Raw genomic sequence first — 16,137 nt, forward strand, 5'->3', positions numbered from 1 at the left:
AATTTGTTGTTGCCGATAGATACTGTAAGTTCTAAGTTGTGAGTAGTATTCTGCAAATTGTTGATTATAAATTCACATATACTTTACATACACAAACTATTTGACACTAATTAACTTTACCCCCCCCCCCCCCCCCCCTGCTTATTTTGACCATTAACCTCGTATTTTGGTGGTGAAGAATCCATTTCATATTTAGTTTGTATCTATCTATAATTCCAGTAATCTCTGTACGTCTGTACGTCTGTACGTTTGTTTGTCTGTGACCGCTGTTTCTCGACAACCACGGGTCCGATATACTTTAAACTTGCCAGGTATATTGCTGGGGACCCGAGGATGTGCCTTTTCAAGGTTTGAAATTAATCGGACGAGTACTTACCGAGCTATGGCGATTTAGCCGTTCGCCGTTCGCTTTGGCGTTGCGAATGGACCAAACCATTGCATGTAAATAGAGGGGGGGGGGGGTTCTGTGGTCGTTGCGAATGGACCAAACCATTCATGTAAATAGAGGGGGGGGTTCTGTGGTCGTTACTGCCACGTGGTTTCAAAGTTTTTTTTTGCTGTTGTTGTTTGCACGCATGTTTTTTTGCACCCACGTACGGGCACGCCCTAGGATGTTTACACACACACACCCCTACACAAATTTTTTTTTTTTTTTTTTTTTGGCAAGGAACGGGCACCCACGTACGGGCACGTCCTAGTCTTGGTATAATTCTGTTACTGTTACCAATATGATATTTGATATGATATTTTGGTGATAAGACGTCTATTTTTGACCTTTGACCTCATTTTCGGAGGTCAGTAATTGGTTCCATGGGTCAGTCATTATTCTATGTCATCTTCTTTCGTAATCCTGTGCATTTTGACACCAAGATCATCTATATACCATATTTTGTTGCTGAAATACAATTTTATATGATTTAGGCAGAGGTCAATGACCTTTGACCTCTAATAAAAAGGTTTCCCCAACCCCTATCCCTCCTTACTTTTTTTTGGTAGTTGTCCATACCCATACCTACCCAAATCAGTTGAAATTAGCTTCTTTTAAATTTTTTCACAGATGAACCTTAAGTTAGAGATACTAAACCACTTGATGATCTCTCCACAAGAAACTTGGTAAATGAACACACACCCAATGTTATTGAGACCCAACCATAGATCGACTGTAATCTATACAGTATATACCCCAAAGAGGAATAACACTTCCTGCCGCTCCCGTAGTGTGCGGGTGTACTAATTGTGTAAATTAGATATTCACCAAGTAGTTTGTGGCTTGGCTGTGTTTCATTTTTCATGATATTTTTTTCAAAATCTCTTTAAAAAGAATAATTCCACTTTCGCATTTTGGGTAGATCAGTGACAAAAAAAATCTAAATTTCATCCATTTAAAATTCAGGCTTTAACAATAAAATGTGAATAAGTCAAGGATGTGAATACTTTAAGGCACTGTGGATTTAAGACCATATATGCATCAAAACTGGTGCTGTGCTGTATAAAATCTCTGATTGTTTTAATGAAGCACATGCTGCTTTGCAGTTTGGAAAAAAATATTAACGTGAGGGTTAGGAGAGCCCAAGTTTGCGTGAGCTATCCCAATAATAGTGTGCCGATACATTACTAATGTGTTCACATTCCTACAGTTGAGACACATCAAGTACATTCTAGCCACAGGACAAAAGGAGAAACGAAACTAGGGGGTCGATCGACATGTCAGTGATCGTGCATACATTGCACGATACATTACAAGCCCAGCCACACAACATTGGTAGATAATCAAGTAATTCCAAATTGTGTGCAATGATGAATTTATCCTTCAATTAAAAGTGCACTTCCACCCTCCCATTATGAACCCATCATTTACCATTTTCCACTCGTTGATGCAGAAAATGCGATACGAATCATTGCCGTACTTCCCGATGCCGTGAAGTTCAATAGGGTACTTCCACTTCTTCGTGAGAAATTCGTCTGCAAAATGGCATGATCAAGATTGCCTTTACTCAGCATATGTAAGAGTTTAAGTATGTTAGATAACAATCTCAGGCATAGAATGACATCAACATGCATGATATGTCAAATCTTATTGAAAGGGTGTCGACCTGAGCCATAAGGGCACTCGGTAGAGCGCACACTTCTGCCAGGCTGAAGAGTGAACAGTTTTTGTTTTGTATCCCACTGATAGGCCGGATCTGAATCCAGACCTTCAAGATACAATCGGCTTGTTATTGTCATCTAACAAACTCATCCACCAAGTTTCGTCCAAATCCGTCCACAACCTTTTGAGATATCGTGTGTACGGTATATAATTTTTGGCCATATCTCTCAATGATGAAGAATCAATTGAAAAGTTATTGGATCCAGATACAGATCTTCACCAAAATCTGAACAATTCGTCGTTGTGACACACCCAACCTGTCCACCAAGTTTCGTCCATAACTTTTTGAGATATCCTGCTCACAGACAAACAGATAGTGGTGCAAACACAATCTCAGTCCACCTTTGGTGGTGACGGTAATAACATGTCAACATGTTGATCTTGAGCCATTCGAAATTGTCTTAAGCCTTTAAAAACAAAGAACGATGAGGAGGGATGAAAATTTTCCATTTTTCAAATATTCTAGCAGTCATTAAAATGACTGCTTTTCCAAAGGAATCTTATCCAATAATGGGAAAATGTGTGATAGTGGAAACGACAAAGGAAAGGGACTAACAGCAGTGCTGAGATTGACTGGCACAGGACCATTCACTCCAAGGTTGGAAGAAAAATTATTTTGATTCCCATAGTCACGTTTAAATTCCATTATAATGGGTGACGCCTTACTTTCCATATGCCACTTAACCAGTATTTCAAATGAAAAGGAGGAAATTCCCATCAATTGGAAGAATGTAGTATCACTGGGGAAAAAAGATGTAAAAAATAAAGAAAAGTAAAAAAAAACAAAAAACAGACGACTCACCAGAAAAACGGATTATTGTTTTCGCTCGAAGCTCAAATAAGCCAATGGGCCGCAGTAGCTGAGCCAGGGTATCTCTCTCAGCCTGTCGAGCACATTGAGCTGATGGATAACGCTCCAGGAACTCCCAAAGCATGGGTATGGCAAGCTTAGCTGTAGGAACGGTTGGTACAAAACCTCAGATCGACATATCCGACGAATACTGTCAACTCATGAATCTCAATCAATCATAATTATATAAAACAAGCAACAATCAAGGTTTCCAAACAGTAACCTACATATATATATATATATATATATATATATATATATATATATATATATATATATATATATACACAATGCGTATCAAAAAAAAGGTAATCCGAATTCAAGGGGTTAATATGCAAAGGTTATTTATTTTGACAATTTACATGTGGTTTACTAATTAAGAGGAGATCCTCAGCTTTCCATTGATACCTTCCATGCATCATTGCTGTCACACATGACCGAGTACATGTTCATTGAAAATGACAAGTTCAAATCGCATTTTTACAAGTTTGGCTAATCGATGCAAGTCAAGATAATTGGTGCAAAATGAACGTCAGATGTGAACTTTTCTCAGGAATGATTGGCCTTTGTGCACCCACACCTTCAACATGTCCACCTCCCCTTTCAACACAAAGCTCACAGCGGCGGAGCATGCCCTGAACTGCTCGTTTCACCATAGTCGGGTCATTGCGCAAAGCATCCACTTCATGTCGAATACGGCCATGCAATTCGTCAAGATCACGGGGAGGAGTTACGAACACCTTGTTCTTTAATTGCCCCCAAAGGAAATAATCACATGGTGTGAGGTCGTGATCTTGGCGGCCATTCCACTGCATGGTTGTGGGCGATGACTCGGTCTCCAAAGAGTTCCCTCAGTCGATCTCGGACAGCGATAAGACGATGTGCTGGGGCGCCGTCTTGGGCCCACAAGAGATATCTGAAGACACCACAAACCTGTCGCTAAAAGTTATCCTCCAGCTGCAGTTAAACTTCATCATTGATCATCTGCAGATACCTGTTACCATTGACATTCCTTTGAAAGAAAAATGGACCGATCACCTGACCACTTCCACAAAGTCCCAACCAAACAGTCCACTTTTGTCGATTCATGTTGGTGTCAAAATTAAATTCCGGGGCTTGTCCTGTCAGTGCATATTCAAGAACATTATGGGTATTGACCTTGCCGTCCATGGCGAAAGCAGCTTCGTCGCCGATAACGAGATACCGCAGGAAATTGACATCTGCTTCGCAACGTGCTATCAACCATCCGGCAAGCACCAGCCTCCTGGCAAAATCCCCTGGCGTAAGTTGATGCCGGATGTGAATCCGATATGGATGTTGGTGGAGGTCCAGTCTTGTGATTCGGTTGAATGTTGCCTAAGGCAATCCCATCCCATTTCGTCTTGCGCTGGTATCCCGAGGATGCTCCAAAACTTGCTGCCTTACTGCTGCAATGTTCATTTCCGATCGCCCAGTGCGCCTCCTACCAGAATTCCCCTTGTTGCGGTTGAGGCTAGTGCCATGCTCTTGGTATTTTCTAACATTCACCCAGATGGTTTTGGCTGCTGGAGGCTCACGTTCTGGGAAACGTTCCCTGAACGCATCACGAGTTCGCTGCAAACTTCCAGTTTGGTGAAAGGTTGTAACCACGAAGGTCCGCTGATCAGTCGTAAGTTGAACCATCTTTTCAATCACACAGACAGTCTCTAAACCCATACACTGTAGGTCCATCTTAAATACCCATCTTAAACAAAGGATGGCGCAACCGACGATTACCCGACCAGCTTAACAATTTTACATAATCAACTTGGCAGTCGACAAGTAATGCGTCCATTTCAAACTGTCTCGCAACGATTAGCCAAAAATGTAAAAATGGAGGGGGGTGGAGGGAGGGAGGGGGAGGGGGAGGGGGGAGGAAGAGAAGGAGGGGGTGGGGGAGGGGGGAGAGGGAAAAGAGAGGGGGAGGGAGGGGGTAGGGTGGAGGGGGAGGGGGGGAGGGAAGGGGAGGGCCAGTCAACAATGGCGTTGCAGTTCTCATGGTCGGAGAGCAGCACAACAATCGCGACATCGTCCTGCATCTTCGCAACAGCACGAAGCGGATTTTGGAGACTCACCGATCCTGTGACGCCCTCCAGTCTGAAACCCCCTCCCACCTGATTCTAATTTTAGGTATTTGAAGTAGTGGTAAATGTAGGAGTGTACTTACTTTTTCCACATGCGAAATTTGCATTTATGTTTATTTAAGTTATACAATGGACTACAAAATGTAAATGTTTCATGATATTTGTTATATTATATCACCTTTATCTCTCAATATTGTTGAAATGAAGATTAAATAGCTGTATTTTGTTGAAATATGTTGAAAAAGTCAAAATTTTACATGGGGTGTACTTACTTTTTCACGTGACTGTATGTATGTGTGTATATATATATATATATATATATATATATATGTATGTATATATATATATATATATATATATATATATATATATATATATATATATATATATATATATATATATATTGTTACAGACGCGGTTGTGGATATTAGTTTACCGAGCGGTTTGGTATGACCACGTCTGCACAGTTTACCCGATTATGCTCGAACGTTGACTAGTCGCGCTACGCTAGATCAATGAAGGAAAAGGATACAACGGCTGGGGTTCAAATGACACGACACCAAGGGTTCAGTTCTCAAGACCTCCGGAGGAGGTTATATTATGGCGGAAGGTTAGATTACAACTACAAGAGGGACATCATAGAAAGACAGGCACTTAGACACACTTATATTAACCCCAACAGACGACAGATAAACGGGACAAGGCTGACTCACACGGGGATTGATGGCAAGGAAAGGCGGGTATCGATGGCTCCAGGTGCACCTGGGCTCAGGGCAGAATCGACCTGGTCCGGTCCAGAGATGCGGGAGGTTTCACAGCGCTCGAGGTGGCGTCTTGTCGTCTCAAGCTGGGGGCGCATCTCACGTCACGTCCGGTGAGTCGCTTCGTATATCCGGCGGGGAGTGACACGCCCTCGGCTTGTTAGCTCCACCCCAGATGGATCGGTCCGTTGCTTGTCATTGGGTGCGGGGGGGTTACCAGGCTCCGCCCCTGACGAGGAGCTGACAGCCGGCCCCTTCGTGGTAACCCCGTGGAGCGCATGGGCAATGGCGGCTAACCACGCCGGTGTGAGGACGCACACTCCCCGCGCCGTCGCCGCGCCGCCCCCCTCTGCTGTTGTAGTTGTTGTTGTTGTCGTATTGTAGTTTCTTCATGGGGAAGAGATGCGGGGAGGTATGGGAAGGTCCTAAACTCACTACTGGTGCCATATAATCACATTCTGGTGCAACGAAGAGTCAGAATTAAGGGAAACGAGTCCTTAACTGACATAGACTAAGAATAACTAGCAAGATGTCCGAAAGTTGTCTACGTGAGATGCGGTGGACCTGGGCACGACATTTAATGGGGGAAAGAGGGGAAGGTCGGTTCTACAGAGTGTTATTTACAGGCAATGGGACTAGGGAATGGGGGATTGGGGATAGTTGGGGAGTATTGGGGAAATAGGGGAGTATTTACAAGCGGATATTGAGGCCAAGTCCCATATCCGCAACATTGCACCCTTCTCTACCCTCGGGGCGTCCCGACCCGATAAATTTTTACCTATTTTAGTGTGGCACTCAGATGTAGTTCCCACTACTATTAACTCTACCCTGAGTGTGACAGTTTTACAGATATTCACAAATGAGTAAATATGTCCCCCTGCGACGTTGCACCCTTCTCCTCACAGAAACACACCCACAGGATAACCGAATCCGGAAAGAATTCGCAAACTAAACATACAGCCGGTAGGGAGCCTTATTTACAAGACTACGCTGATATTTACACTACGATCCAGGACCTGTTTTTGGAGGAACACATGCAGATGTTATGCATAGAGAGAGCACGCATGCCAGCATCGATACACCAACCCACGAGTGCTCTGTGGCCTACGGCCTTTAATAATGTGCAGAGCACCCCTTCCAAGCATCAAAAGCACCACCCCATCACACAGTGAGCACCATCCGGTGCACCAATAAAGTGTTTAATAAATCACCGGTGGTGTCGCAGCCGGCCGATGTTCTGCCGCTGGTCTTGCCTTCGTGTGGTGCACTTGGTGTTCTTGCCTCTTTCCAAAAAAAATAAAGAAAGGCGCCAACCGCGTCCATTTCTCTATTGTGGCCGTCAGGGGGCCAACTGTTAGTGGTTCACCTGTTTGGCATAGGTGCCACGTTGACCCATAGGTCCTTCCACGGGTGGTGCTTGGCCGCAAAAGAACTGCGGTCCATTGTGGGTGGCCACAAACATTGCGGTCCATATGGTGTATCGATCCAGGCAGCTAGCAGCGAAAGTGCAGGCCCACAACTGCGAAGCCAGCACCTCTCTCTCCTCTCTCTCTACCCCAAAGCCAGATCCTCGGAGGTGGGAGACAAAAGAAGCAGACAAGTGAGTAAGGTGGTAAGGGCGCAAAAGTGCACGCAATACAAGGTGATGCACACTGGGGGCACATGGGAACCAGGTGAGACAGGTACGTTCCTATCGTACGCCCCCCCCCCCCCCCCACCAGGTAACCTACATGGCCCCTCCCTTACCCCTTACTGTATCCACAAAACACAACACTACCCATAAACATCTACTTTACAAATCAACAAACATCCCTACTGTCTTCCCCGTTCCTCCCATAAACCAAATTCGTCTTCTCTCCCTCCTAACCAATCAAATTTGCTATTTCCAACTCTCATCAAAATTTGCCATCTCCAACTCAACATCAAAATTTGCCATCACCAATTCATCATCAGTCCCTCCTAAGGAGGGAGAGATGGAATCACCCCAATGTCTCATCCACGTCGTGATGCGTCTCACAAATCCACAGCAATCTCATTTCCTGCAACAAAACAAAGAAAACACAGGTGTGGAGTCATCATCATCACCACAGGCAAGTGGCTGCGTATGGTGCGACAGGTTCATCAATCCTAACTATTTCCTAAATGACTTTAACAACTTTACACTACCCGGGGTCTTTCTCCGGCCAAACCATTGGCCCTCTTACACTATGGGTTCTAAAAACCAATTCCCATTGGCCAAACTGTGGTGCTTTTCAATTTGGGGTCTCACTCCCCCGATTCATCTCCCGGTGCCCTCGCACAATTTCTGGGCTGTGGCGTGTAACTCTCCCAGCAGGTCTACCCACCTGTACACCTCCACCACTGCAGTTGCCTCCGAGCTTACCTGCTCCTTACCCTAACCTAACTACCTGGGGAAGGCCCTCTGGCGCTCTCCCCACTAGGTGCCCTCTCTGGCACTGGGCTGCCCGATCCACACCCGGGATCCTCAGGCACCCACTCACAACTACCGGCTCCCAGAGCCCACCTGCGGCCTCACCTGGCCGACATCCTCACAGTGGTGGAGTGCCCAACCAACTACACACACTAACAGGCTACACGCCCAGCCATTTCCACAACACTAATGCACCCATCCACAACACCATTCTGCAACCGCACCACAAATGCCAATATCCAACCACAATTTACCTGTACCCTCTACCTAACACTTACACTACCCGCCCCGGGTACTCGTGAAAGGGGTCCACTCTTCCCCCATCCACACCTTCGCACCATGCACACCACTCCGTACCACTTACTCCAACTCTCTCCACACACCTGTACCTGCACACCTGTGCTCTCACACCTGGTGCCACCTGCACCCTTCTCTCCCCAAGCGCATTCGCGCTGATCCACACACTCACTACTCACACACTGCTCCACACACCTGTCCAGTTGCACACCTGTGCAATCACACCTGTTCAATTCTCACACACACGGCATCATCTCAGCTAACTACTCCCTTCTGAAACTTGCGCTTCCCAGTCGTCCCTTTAAACTATTGCGCTCCCACATCATTATCATCCATACTAATCTACCTGCGTCCCCACTACAGGTATCAGTCACTAACTAAACTTAACGTCACCTAATGTCATCTTCGCTAGATCCCTACAATATAACCTAACCCACCCGGGCTAGTTTTCACTGCCATCACCCCATAAGCTATTGCTCCTTTGCCCCCCACTATGGGAAGGGTGGCAGGGATGCCACCCTTACCCACCGGGCCTATCGCTCCTCAATCCCCCAGTCCTCTGGCACTAATAAGCCCCCCTTATTCAGAGGTACTGGGTCCCGCCTCGGCATCTAAAGCCGAGGCAATCCACGGGGGCGCCTGCTCGCCGGTGTAAGGTCTTATCCGGTCGGCGTGGACGATCCGAGGGAGGGCTCGTGGCCCCATTTTGATCTTAATGACCACGTCACAGATTTGCGACAGGACGACTCCTGGGCCTTGCCAGGGGGAGGTGAGTTTTGGGCACCTTCCCTTCCGCCTCCAGGGATTAAAGAACCAAATCTTCATCCCCGGAGCGTATTGACTCACCTGGCTCCGGTCGTCGTACCTGCGCTTCATCTTTTCCCCCGCCAGATGGAGTTGGCGGCGGGCGAAGGCATGGACTAGCTCCATGCCTTCCTCTAGGTGACGTGCGTACCCCTCCCTCGGCGGGTTAACCACTGTGTCTGGCACGGGACCGCATAGCAAGTCGGCGGGAGCCCGTAACTCCCGCCCATACATAAGCAACGCTGGACTGCATGCGGTGGCCCCGTGCTGGCTGGTTCGGTAGGCCATGAGCAAATAAGGGAGATGTTCGTCCCAGTCATCCTGACGGGTGGCGGTGAACAGTGCCAGTTGTTGGATTAGAGTTCGGTTAAATCTTTCCACCATCCCGTCAGATTGAGGTCTTAAAGGCGTTGTTCTGGTTTTCCGAATTGACAGGAGACTGCACACATCTTTTAGCAATTTGCTCTCAAAATTTCGTCCCTGGTCGGTGTGCAACTCCTGTGGAATCCCATGCCGGCACACAAATCCTTCCACGAAGGCCTGCGCTACCACCCCTGCTTCTTGGTTGGGGAGGGCGTAGGCCTCCGGCCACTTGGTGAAGTAGTCCATCACAACGAGGATGTACTTATTACCTAGGCGGGTGCGGGGTAGTGGGCCTAAGATATCCATGGCCACCCGCTCTAGGGGGGCCCCCACCTGGTGTAATTGAAGGGGGGCCCTCATCCTCCGTGCTGGTCCCTTTTTGGCAGTACAGGCGTCGCATCTCCGACACCAGTCCTGTATGTCGCGCCCCATATTCACCCAATAAAACCTCCGGCGTACCCGCGATATTGTCTTTGTCCTGCCCAAATGGCCGCCGGAGCGGGTACCATGCACCTGTTGCAATATGACGTTCTTGAATTTGTCAGGGACTATCACCAGCCAGGAAGTTCTATCAGAGGGAACCTCCACCCACTTGCGATACAAGATGTTGCCTTTCAATTCCAGGGTCTGCCACTGAGCCCAATATGCCTTTGTTTGTGCTCCGAGGGGGGTGACCTCTTCCCCCTTTGGTCTGTGCCCCAATTTGACCCAATTGAACACTGGCCCCAGGACAGGATCCTCCTGCTGGGCCGTGCTCCATGCCAAAGTTCCGAATTCCTCATCTGCGGTTAGTGGCAAAATTGGCCCTCTCACCCGGGTTGCCCGGACAACGAGGGTCGGGTCCGAATCGCCCAATTGTTCCCTCTCCTTGTGTCTCGCACAAAATTTGCAGTTTTCCCCCAGACAAGGACGCCGAGAGAGTGCGTCCGCATTACCATGGGCCTTCCCGGCCCTATGGGCCACATCAAAATCGTACTGCTGCAACTTTTCCAACCACCTTGCAATTTGGCCCTCCGGTTCCTTGAACCGAAGGAGCCATTGCAAGGAGGAATGGTCAGTTCTAACCAAAAATTTCCGCCCGTACAAGTACGGGTGGAAATGGTTCATGGCAGCCAGCATAGCCAATAACTCTTTGCGAGTGACGCAATAATTTCTCTCGGGCCTACTTAAGGCCCGACTATAATAACCAATCACTCTCTCCACGCCCTCCTGTGTCTGAGACAAAACTGCGCCCAATCCTTCCTGGCTCGCATCCGTGTCCAGGGTAAATGTCCCGTCACTAGTGGGGTAAGCTAGAAGGGGTGCGGATGTTAGACACCCCTTCAATTTTTGGAAGGCCTCGTGGCACTCCCGTGTCCAATTAAATCGCGTCCCCTTCTCCGTAAGCCGGTGGAGGGGACGGGCCAACTCCGCAAATTTCGCCACAAAGCGCAGGTAGTAGGAGCAGAGTCCCAAAAATCCCCGCACCTCTTTGATGGTACGTGGTGCGGGCCACTCCTCTACCGCTTTAATTTTGTCTGGGTCCGTTTTTACCCCCTCGCGGCCGATCACGTGACCTAGATAGGCCACCTCTCTTGCAAACAAAGTGCACTTACTCGGGTTCAGCTTCAACCCTGCCTGTCTGAGGCACCCGAACACCTGGTCCAAATTAGCTACTGCCTGGGGGAACGTTTGGGCATGTACCAGGACGTCATCCAGGTACACCAGGCATGAATGCCATGGCATGCCGCCTAGTACATGCTCCATCAATCTTTCAAAGGTGGCGGGGGCGTTACACAAACCAAACGGCATCACAGTAAACTGATACAGTCCCTTACCTGTGGAAAATGCCGTTTTCTCCTTCCCTGCCCTATCCATCTCCACCTGCCAATACCCACTCTTGAGGTCCAAAGTTGTGAACCAATTTGAGCCCGCAACGGCATCGAGGGTGTCATCAATCCTTGGCAGGGGATATGAGTCCTTGAGTGTCACGTTGTTTAGCTGGCGATAGTCCACGCAGAACCGCGTGGTCCCATCCTTCTTTTTGACCAGCACAACAGGTGACATCCAAGGACTTCCCGAGGGCTCGATCACACCTGCGTCGAGCATTTTTTCAACCTGCTCGTCAGCTTCCGCCCTCTTGCTCCAAGGGAGCCGTCGGGCGGCCTGACGAATAGGCCGGGCCTCACCGGTGTGGATCTGATGTTTCACCAGGCCCGTACGTCCAATATCCTCGGTGGACAGGGAGAAGAGGTCCAAATGGGACCCAACCAGTTTGTGTAAGGCCTCCCTCTGGGTACCTCCCAACTCTACGCTGCTACGATTTACCATCTCGCAAATGGGATCGGGCCAATTCCTACTTGTTATTGAAGGCTCCCCCCGGGGTCGGCTCGGCTGGACGTTATCGCCCCTCACTGTCGCGACTTCCTCAACTGGGGTGCAGCCAGCTACCCTCGTGCCCCTTACTATAGTGCGTGGTTCTGTACTCATATTTATTACTCGGACGGCCACTACCGGTCCGTCCGTTTTTACAAGGGTGCGGCCCACGATTAAACCCGGTATGGACTGCGCTGCCACCGGTTCGACCAGGCCGCAGGACTCCTGCAATGTTGGGCGAGCTGCCCACCGGGCTGGCACTATCGCCTCGGCCCTTGGGGGGATGGTCACGGCCTCGGAAGCCTCCAGCTCCGCTCTCTCGGCCGTGCTCACTCCCCCTAACGGCAGCTCTTCTACTCCCACCTGCAGGATCCCCCGGCACAAGTCGATTTTACAACCGCTGGCAGTCAACAGGTCCAACCCTATTAAACATGGGTCGCACACCTCCGCCACCCAAACATCTATCTCCCTCCTTACCGACCCTAACTTGAGGGTCACAGAACCACGCCCTATGATCGGGGCCGTTACCCCGGTAGCAAGCTGCAAACTATAATTTTGCAGGCGCTGGATCTTATCCCAGCCACCTGCGCTCGAATCAAGGACCACAGGGCTGATGATCGTGGCGCTAGCTCCTGTGTCCACTACGGCGTCTACCCCCACGCCGGCAATTTTGCATCTAATTGTCAGGCTACCGGTTCCAATTTGGCCACAATAAATGACCTGTCGCGTCAATGAGGGCTCTCCTCCATCCTCTGCTGCCGAACACCGCCCTACGTGCCCGACACCTTCTAGTTTCCCGGGGTCTGGCGGGGGGGTGTCTGGGGTCGGCTAACCCGCTCCCCCCTGGGCGGAGTTGAGGACCTCAACCGCCGGGGATCATCCCGGCGCGCAGCTCGACAGTGCCGCGCCAGGTGACCCAGACGGTTGCAGGTATAGCACCTCACCTGATAAGGTGCTTGCCTCCGGAATTCCAAATTTCCCCCCCTGTAGGTCCGAATTGGATTACCCGCTCGTGGTCCACCGCGGGCCACCTCCGGGGCCGCCTGCCATGGTCCAGGTCCTGCCAGGCGCTGGTCCACCAGCCTCCGGACCATGCCCGCCAGGTCAGGACCCACGTCGGGGGCGGGCCCCCTAAGGGGTCCGCCCTCCATCGGGGGTCCCACCTGGCGGACCGCCATTGCGAGACGCTCGCCCCCCCCGGGCCAGGGGCCTCGCTGCTTCCCAACGGGCCGCAGCGTCAGCCGCCTGGCTCAGAGTCTGCGGGCGCCACATGGCGAGCTGTTGCCGGAGCTCAATGTCCGGGAGGACCTGGATAAAATGGTCCAGCGCCAGGCTTTCCCGGGAATCCGCTGCCATGCTAGCATGTGCGATCCCCACTGCGCGGCGAATGTCGTGGGCAAGTTCCCCGATGGCTTCCTGGGGCTTGCGCTTTCGCAGCGCGAGCTGAGCTTTAACAAGCTCGCTCTGCTGTTCTATGCCGAATCGATTAATTAGGGCGTCGCGGAGGGCTGGCAGGGTGAGAGCACCCGCTGGTAATGCCGTCAGCACCTCCGCCGCCGCGCCGCGCAATGCGGCCACCAGGTGTACTCCACCTTCGTCCTCACCCCAACCGTTGCCCTTACACACACAGTCTAACTGCGCCAGGTACGCGCGTAGATCACTCTTGCCGTCATACGGCGCGAGTGGGACCTTGTGGGACCATCTCGTCTGCGAGTCGTTGCCCGCCTGCCGGACCCCGTGCGTCGCCCCTTGCGGGGTCAGCGCGGGGCCGAACCGGCCGGGCCCCCACAGTACATTACCCCCAAGGGGCTCTCGTGCCTCCCCGGTCCCTCCAACAACTACCCCTGTTGGTGTCGATGCATGGGTCACACCTCCGCAACCCGCTACCCATTCCATACCACCACAACCTTGCTCACCCACACCTCGCACCTCTCGTTCCATACCCTCCGGACCAGCCATACACCTCACTCGTGGCCTCTCACGGACATCCGGGTCTATCTCGACCCCCAAGCTTATTAAATCACCTGGCGCCTCATACGCACGACCATATTGGTCACCACTTACACCGGGTCCTCTTTCTCTTCGCTTCTCCTCCATCACCTGCGAATCCCTCATCCGGTTAATGAGCACATCATCACGATCCGAACACAGACTTTGGACCAATTCTTTTACTTCCTCCTTTATCTCTTTCTTATCCTCTCTCCGTCGCTTCTTAATTTCGCTCACCCCTTCTTCCACTTCTTCTAATTTTTGCTTCATCTCCTTCATCTCTTCGTGCGCCCCTTTAAGTTCTTCCTCTAACTCCACTTTATTTTTTTCTATGTGCTCCCGCACCTCCCGCTCTTTAACCTCCATCACCTCTACCACCTTGTCCATTTTCCTCGTCAGGTCCTCATGTACCGTCTGACACTCTTTTTTAATTACCCCTACGTCCTTTTTCATCTCCTTCTGTGTCGATTTTAAACCCTCTATTACCGCTGTGTTCTTCTTTACCTGGTCCCCCAACTCCTTTTGTCCCACTGTCAGTTGTTCTACTCCCAGCGTCAACTCCTCTATACCCCCTTGCAATTTTACAGTCCCCTTTCTCACCTCCTTCTCCATGCGCTCCTTACAGTGCCTCACCTCCTCGCGCACTCCTCCGACCTCCTCACTCACTCCTCTTCTGATCTCCTCTCCCATCACTTGCATCTCCTGCCCAGATGCCACCCTCATCTGCTCCATTTCCTCCCTGTGAGCATCCAGTTTAGTTTCTACCCCCATTCTGACCCCCTCTATCTGCTGCCCCATTTGGTTAACTTCCCTTTCCGCTTGGTCCCTCATGTCCCTCAATTTGCCTTCCATGGTGTTTTCTAACCCCTCTAACCCTTTTTGCATCCCTTCCATTTGATTCTCTTGAGCGGCCATTCTGTTTTCTACCCCCGTTAACCCCTCCTGTATTTCCCCTAATCTATTGTCCAATTTCCCAAATTTCTCGTCTAATCCCTTAAAATTATTGTCTAACCCCTCACTGGTACCCCTCGCTTCGTCCCTCATTACCCCCATTTGGTTTCCCATCCTGTTTTCCATCCCTTTGAAATTATCGTCTGTTTTTACCATAAAGGCCATCATCTGTTTCATAAACAGGTTCCAATTCATTGGCATCTCGGGTTCGACTACCGCGACCACGGCCGCGGCTAAATTTGGTGTCGCTACACCCACGTGCGCGACAACGCTATTTTGCGACCCTGCCGCCCTCACTGCTTCGCTCTCCTCCTGTCCCTCAATTTGGTCCTGGACCGACCCTGCCTAACTCTCCACTACCGGACCCCAGCCGACTTGGTCTGCCATAGCGCGACTTTCAAAATTCGGGTTTTTATTTCCGTATAATAAAATCAAATTTCGCCGTTATAATTTCGTCGAGCGCGGGAAACGCGCTCCGGGTCGATTCTACCTCCCCAAAGTTTGGGCCTAACAAATTTAGTCCCGGGTCCGAATTCCACTCCTCGACACCAATTGTTACAGACGCGGTTGTGGATATTAGTTTACCGAGCGGTTTGGTATGACCACGTCTGCACAGTTTACCCGATTATGCTCGAACGTTGACTAGTCGCGCTACGCTAGATCAATGAAGGAAAAGGATACAACGGCTGGGGTTCAAATGACACGACACCAAGGGTTCAGTTCTCAAGACCTCCGGAGGAGGTTATATTATGGCGGAAGGTTAGATTACAACTACAAGAGGGACATCATAGAAAGACAGGCACTTAGACACACTTATATTAACCCCAACAGACGACAGATAAACGGGACAAGGCTGACTCACACGGGGATTGATGGCAAGGAAAGGCGGGTATCGATGGCTCCAGGTGCACCTGGGCTCAGGGCAGAATCGACCTGGTCCGGTCCAGAGATGCGGGAGGTTTCACAGCGCTCGAGGTGGCGTCTTGTCGTCTCAAGCTGGGGGCGCATCTCACGTCACGTCCGGTGAGTCGCTTCGTATATCCGGCGGGGAGTGACACGCCCTCGGCTTGTTAGCTCCGCCCCAG

The 16,137-nt window shown here is 50.1% G+C and overlaps 1 protein-coding gene across 1 annotated transcript in view; it reads right to left on the bottom strand.

The window, feature by feature from the left end:
• Positions 1 to 16,137, bottom strand: part of MBD4 (methyl-CpG binding domain 4, DNA glycosylase) — a 59,769-nt gene that overhangs the window by 13,800 nt on the left and 29,832 nt on the right. The window contains exons 3-4 of the mRNA XM_068114635.2: positions 2,952 to 3,101; positions 1,859 to 1,962 (exon numbers count right to left, since the gene is read on the bottom strand). Coding sequence (XP_067970736.2) covers positions 1,859 to 1,962; positions 2,952 to 3,101 — 254 coding nt within the window. The remainder of the gene's footprint in view (positions 1 to 1,858; positions 1,963 to 2,951; positions 3,102 to 16,137) is intronic.

The sequence above is a fragment of the Myxine glutinosa genome, chromosome 4, assembly GCF_964187855.1.
Source record: "Myxine glutinosa chromosome 4, kmMyxGlut1.1, whole genome shotgun sequence".
Classification (NCBI taxonomy): domain Eukaryota; kingdom Metazoa; phylum Chordata; class Myxini; order Myxiniformes; family Myxinidae; genus Myxine; species Myxine glutinosa.